Genomic DNA, 6000 nt, shown 5'->3' on the forward strand with positions numbered 1-6000 from the left:
AATAATAATATGTGAACCACTTATGTAATTGTAATTTTCTAGTAGTCGTATTTTTAAAAATACAAAGAAACAAGTGAAATTAATTTTAATATATTTTCTCTAATATATAAAAATAATTTGTAAACAATGTAAAAATTATTAAGGAGATATTTTGTTTTTCAAATCATTATTTCGCTCTTTTTTTCTTTGAAATCCTGGGTGTATTTTGTACTTAAAGTATGTCTCAATTTGAATTGGCCACATTTCAGCTGTTTAAAAACTGCAAGTCTCTAGTAGCTACCATATTCAACAATGCATTTGTAGAGGTTAGCCGGCCGAACTGTTGTCTTCTAGATAAAGATAGAAACCAAAATTCCCTAAAAGCTATATTGGGCTTTAGAGATGGTCACGTTACTTGGTAATAAAAAGCAGCAGTTTTACATTTATTAGAGCAGCTTTGGTGAGAGCACATGCTTTGTTTACTAATACGATACTATTATCTTCATTTATGAAGGATAGTACCTTGCTAATATAAGTAAACGGGTTTAGGAAATGTGTTTTTTCTTAGTTTTTGCTGATATTAAAAAAATACTTCTGTGTTCAGTTTAAAATGTCTATGAATTTAATATCATGCTTTTTGTCTTCTATAGGAATTTTACAATGAATTGGCTTCTCTGTCAAGAATCCCTGCAGGCACCATCTCAAGATTTTTTTCTGCGATTGACACAGTCTTCTTTATTACCTTTCTATATTCTAGTGTTAATTATTTGTTTTCTTTCTATGTTGCAAGTTATTTTTAGGAGGATTAAGTAAGTACCTATGAGAATCAATCATATTGCTAACATACATTATGGAAATATATAAAATACTTATTTTTAATATTCTTCCAATATTTTTATATTGTTTTAGAGCTTCCAATTCCATTCTCTTTTCATTGACATGGAAAATATCATTATAAGATGTGTTGGCCGGGTGCGGTGGCTCACGCCTATAATCCCAGCACTTTGGGACGCCGAAGTGAGCAGATCGCAAGGTCGGGAGTTTGAGACCAGCCAGGCCAATATGGTGAAATCTCATCTCTACTAAAAGTACAAAAATTAGCTGGGCGTGATGGCGCGTGCCTGTAATCCCAGCTACTCGAGAGGCTGAGGCAGGAGAATCGCTTGAACCCAGGAGGCAGAGGTTGTGAGCCGAGATTGCACCACTGCACTCCAGCCTGGGTGACAGAGTGAGACTCCCTCTCAAAAAAAAAAAAAAAAAGTTGTATTGACCAGAAAAATTTAAACTTAGTTTTTCGTTTTTTGGTTTTTTTTTTTTTTTTTTGAGACGGAGTCTCGCTCTTGCTCCCCAGGCTGGAGTGCAGTGGCACAATCTCGGCTCACCACAACCACCACCTCCCGGGTTCAAGCGATTCTCCTACCTCAGCCTCCCGAGTAGCTAGGATTACAGGCATGCGCTGCCACACCCAGCTAATTTTGTATTTTTAGTAGAGATGGGGTTTCTCCATGTTGGTCAGGTTGGTCTCAAACACCCAACCTAGGTGATCCACCCGCCTCGGCTTCCCAAAGTGCTGGAATTACAGGCGTGAGCCACCGTGCTCAGCCCTAAACTTAGTTTTATACATCTAAATAGGTAATGTCTAGATTTAATATAGTTAGAGACTTAATATATAACTGATATTTAAATAATCAGTTAAACTTTTACAGACTGATTCACTAATTTATACAGATTTTTACTTAGCGTAAGAATAATTTCTTCTATTTAACTTAAATGAAGTTAGCAGTATAAGTAATTTTAAATTATAAAGTTTGAGGCCAGGTGCAGTGGCTTGTGCCTGTAATTCCAACAATTTGAGAGGCTGATGCAGGAGGATTGCTTGAGGCCAGGAGTTCAAGACCAGCCTGGGCAACACAGTGATACCCCATCTCTTAAAGAAAAAGAAAAAAAAAAAAGCTATAAACTTTGACTAACCTTTGATGTTTTTATCATGTTTGAAACGTGGTTGTGTATAATTTCTTCATTTTAAGAATTTAGTTATTCAAATTATGATTTAACTATATTAATTTAGCAATTGCTGGTTGATTCATAATTGATCTTGGAAGAAGAACCTACAAATCTTTATTATTCTTTTTTTTTTTTTTTTTTTTTTTGAGATGAACTCTCGCTCTTTTGCCCAGGCTGGAGTGCAGTGGTGCGATCTGGGCTCACTGCAAGCTCTGCCTCCCAGGTTCACGCCATTCTCCTGCCTCAGCCTCCCGAGTAGCTGGGACTACAGGCGCCCGCCACCGTGCCCGGCTAATTTTTTGTATTTTTAGTAGAGATGTGGTTTCACCATGTTAACCAGGATGGTCTCAATCTCCTGACCTTGTGATCCACCCACCTCGGCCTCCCGAAGTGCTGGGATTACAGGCGTGAGCCACTGCACCTGGCCCAAGTCTTTATTATTCTTTTCTTTTCTTTTTTTTTTTTTTTTGGAGACAGAGTCTTACTCTGTCACTCAGGCTGGAGTACAGTGGCGTGATCTTGGCTCACTGCAACCTCCACCTCCCAGGTTCAAGCGATTCTCTTGCCTCAACCTCCAGAGTAGCTGAGATTACAGGCATGCGCCACCACGCCTGGCTAATTTTTGTATTTTAGTAGAGATGGGGTTTCATCATGTTGGCCAGGCTGGTCTCGAACTCTTGACCTCAAGTGATCCGCCCACTTTGGCCTCCCAAAGTTCTGGGATTACAGATGTAAGTCACTGCCCCAACCCTTTTTTATTTTTCTGAAAATTCATGTTTAGTCTTCATAGAGTTTGTTGTCTTCAGGTTCTAAAAGCCATTTGCAGAAACTTAGAGATATATGTAAGGTATTTAACTAGCAGAATATACTTCCAAATTTTAAAGATCACCTATATTTTTTGTTATGATGAAATACAAAATTTTAGGTATATCCTTCAAAGATGATAAACAATGTATCTTTGGTTTTTTACAAATATATTTTCAAAGTATTAAAAAATACATTTTCTTTTTGTAGTGGTAAGTCCCTGAAGGAAACTGTTACTCTTGAAGATGGACGAATTGGAGAAAGACCAGAAATAATTTATCATGTAATTCACACTATTTTATTGGGTTCTCTTGCAATGGTTATAGAAGGGTAAGTGTACTTTATTTGATCCCTTTGTTTTTACAAAGATTGTTGGCCGAGTGTAGTGACTCACGCCTGTAATCCCAGCACTTTGGGAGGCCAAGGCGGGCGGCTCACATGAGTTCAGGAGTTTGAGAAAGTGTGACCAGCATGGTGAGACTCTGTCTCTACTAAAAATACAAAAATTAGCTGGGTGTGGTAGTGCGCGCCCGTAGTCCCAGCTACTGGGGAGGCTGAGGTGGCAGGATCTCTCGAACCTGGGAGGTAGAAGTTGCAATGAGTGGAGATTGCGCCACTGCACTCTAGCCTGAGTGACAGAGCAAGACCCTGTCTCAAAAAAAAAAGTCAGAAAACCCACAAAGATTGTCTTTTTTTTTTTTTTTTTTTTTTTTTTTTTTTTAGAATCTCGCTCTGTCGCCCAGGCTGGAGTGCAGTGGCGCAATCTCAGCTCACTGCGACCTCCGCCTCCCAGGTTCAAGCAATTCTCCTGTCTCAGCCTCCTAAGTAGCTGGGATTACAGGCGCACGCCACTGCACCTGGCTAATTTTTTTGTATTTTTAGTAGAGACAGGGTTTCACCACATTGGTCAGGCTGGTCTTGAACTCCTCACCTCATGATCTGCCCGCCTTGGCCTCCCAAAGTGTTGGGATTACAGGCATGAGCCACTGCGCCCAACAAAGATTGTCTTTTTTAATGGTAATAAGTAGATACATCCAAGAATACATTCATAAAATTTTATAAAAACTCAAAACCTATAAACTTTCTTAATTTATCTGGAGTTTACAAAGGTGTTTATATTATAATGAACTGATATTTACTTATTCATTCATTTGTTGAAAAACTATTGAACATATTCCGAGTTCTAGGCATTGTGCTAGGTGCTAAAGATACTTCAATAAGCAATAGTGGAACAGACAGTCTCTAACCTTATTTAACTTATGGCCTAATGGAGGTGACAGATGTCAATCATACAAAAATAAAATTACAACTTTGGTAAGTGAAGGAGATGTACATGGTGCTGTAAGAACGTATAAAACAGAATTTGACTTAAAGAGATCAGAAAAGTTCTCTAAGGAAAAAGTGCCTGAGACCTGAAGGGTGAGTAGGAGTGGACTAGGTGAACCAAAGAGGCAAGAGTACTGCAGGTAGAGGGAATGGCATATGCCCAGGCCTGCGCAGGAAGGATCATGGCACATTGTTGGCGGGAGGAAAAGGAACTCAGTCTGGCTGAAGCACAGGGAGCATGTGGCAGGCTTTGTTGAGGACTTTGGAGTTTTCCCTTTTATCCTTTCCTTACCTCATTTCTTTTATTGTCTTTCAATGGCAAATGACATTTACAAAATATATATATAGGGCCCCATTTAATGTTCAATAAGGTAGAATTTTTATATTTCACTTGCTTGATCATTTTGGTGTTCTGTATACCTTAAATTTGTTAAGGCAAAATAGGTATTCACATATTAATATTTAGATAAGTTATGTAATAATTTTTTAGTTTTTAAATTTCTCTTGTTCCTGCTTCTATAGAAAATCATGCCATCTTGTTAATAAACTTTATTAAAATGTATTCATTCAGCCCAAGTTTTTAGTTTTTTCTTTTTTTTTTTTTTGAGACAGAGTTTCGTTCTTGTCGCCCAGGCTGGAGTGCAATGGCACAATCTCGGCTCACTGCAACCTCCGCCTCCCGGGTTCAAGCGATTCTCCTGCCTCAGCCTCCCGAGTAGCTGGGATTACAGGCATGCACCACCACGCCCGGCTAATTTTGTATTTTTTAGTAGAGACGGGGTTTCTCCATGTTGGTCAGGCTGGTCTCGAACTCCTGACCTCAGGTGATCCACCTGCCTTGGCCTCCCAAAGTGCTGGGATTACAGGCGTGAGCCACCGCGCCCAGCCCATTTTTAGTTTTTTCATACTCTTTTAGCAGTAGTGGGAGATATAGCTATATACATGATAGGATCCCCCTTCCTCAGAAGCACACAGTCTAGGAATGTGTGCTTGGTCAGAATGCAATGGTCAGAAATTCCTAAGACCATCCTTACTTCTGTCACCAACTGCAAGTTTGGGAGTCCCCCAAACTACCCTCAGGCTTGATAACTAACAAGGACTCACAGAACTTAGGAAAGTCATACTCAAGTTACAGTTGGTTACAGTGAAAAGACACAGATTAAAATCAGCAGAGGAAAGAGACCTATAGGACAAGGTCCAGGAGACACCAAAGCACAGAACTACCATTTGTTCCCTCCCAGTGGAATCGTGCAGACAGCACCTGTTTTCCTCTCAGAAACAATGTGTGACAGTACACACGGAGTACTGTCAATCAGGGAGGCTCACCCATGCTTTGTGTTTAGGGTTTGTATTGGGGCTCAGTCATATATATGTGGTTGACCACCTGTGTGGCTGACCTTAGTCTTCAGCCCTTCACAGGTTGAACTGACACCACATGCTCCAAGGCTCCCACCATAAATCACACTGTTAGCATAGACTCTTATGCATGACCCAAAGGACCCAGGCAAATGAAGATGCTCTTTTTTTTTTTTTTTTTTTATTAATTTTTTTGCACACAAAAACAATAAACATTTTCTAATAATACATACAAACAAAAAGATGCGTATCAAACATATTAGGAAGGTTGCACATGGGAAGTCGGGGAATAGAAATGGGGGGTGGGAGTTAAAATAAATGAGAGAGGGACTTTATATGGATCAGTGATAATAACTCAATCCTCTATTTGACAAAGAAGAGGGAGAAGGAAGAGGAAGAAAGAGAAAGTGGGATAAAGGATCAGAAAGGGAGGAAAATAGAAAAAATTAGAGTATGACTCCAGGGTAGACCTGTTTTGTTGTCACTGAGTTGGTTGGTTAGTTTGTCTGTTGTATTTTTCATGTTTCGCCA

At 39.5% G+C, this 6000-nt stretch overlaps 1 protein-coding gene across 6 annotated transcripts in view; it reads left to right on the plus strand.

Moving 5' to 3' along the window:
- DPY19L4 (dpy-19 like 4) overlaps nucleotides 1-6000 on the plus strand; it is an 83391-nt gene that overhangs the window by 50002 nt on the left and 27389 nt on the right. For all 6 annotated transcript variants that reach the window (XM_032760069.2, XM_032760070.2, XM_032760071.2 and 3 more), the window contains 2 exons: nucleotides 630-788; nucleotides 2998-3117. In XM_032760069.2, the coding sequence (XP_032615960.1) occupies nucleotides 630-788; nucleotides 2998-3117 (279 nt within the window). The remainder of the gene's footprint in view (nucleotides 1-629; nucleotides 789-2997; nucleotides 3118-6000) is intronic.

Source organism: Hylobates moloch, unplaced genomic scaffold (genome assembly GCF_009828535.3).
Source record: "Hylobates moloch isolate HMO894 unplaced genomic scaffold, HMol_V3 SCAFFOLD_9, whole genome shotgun sequence".
Classification (NCBI taxonomy): Eukaryota; Metazoa; Chordata; class Mammalia; order Primates; family Hylobatidae; genus Hylobates; species Hylobates moloch.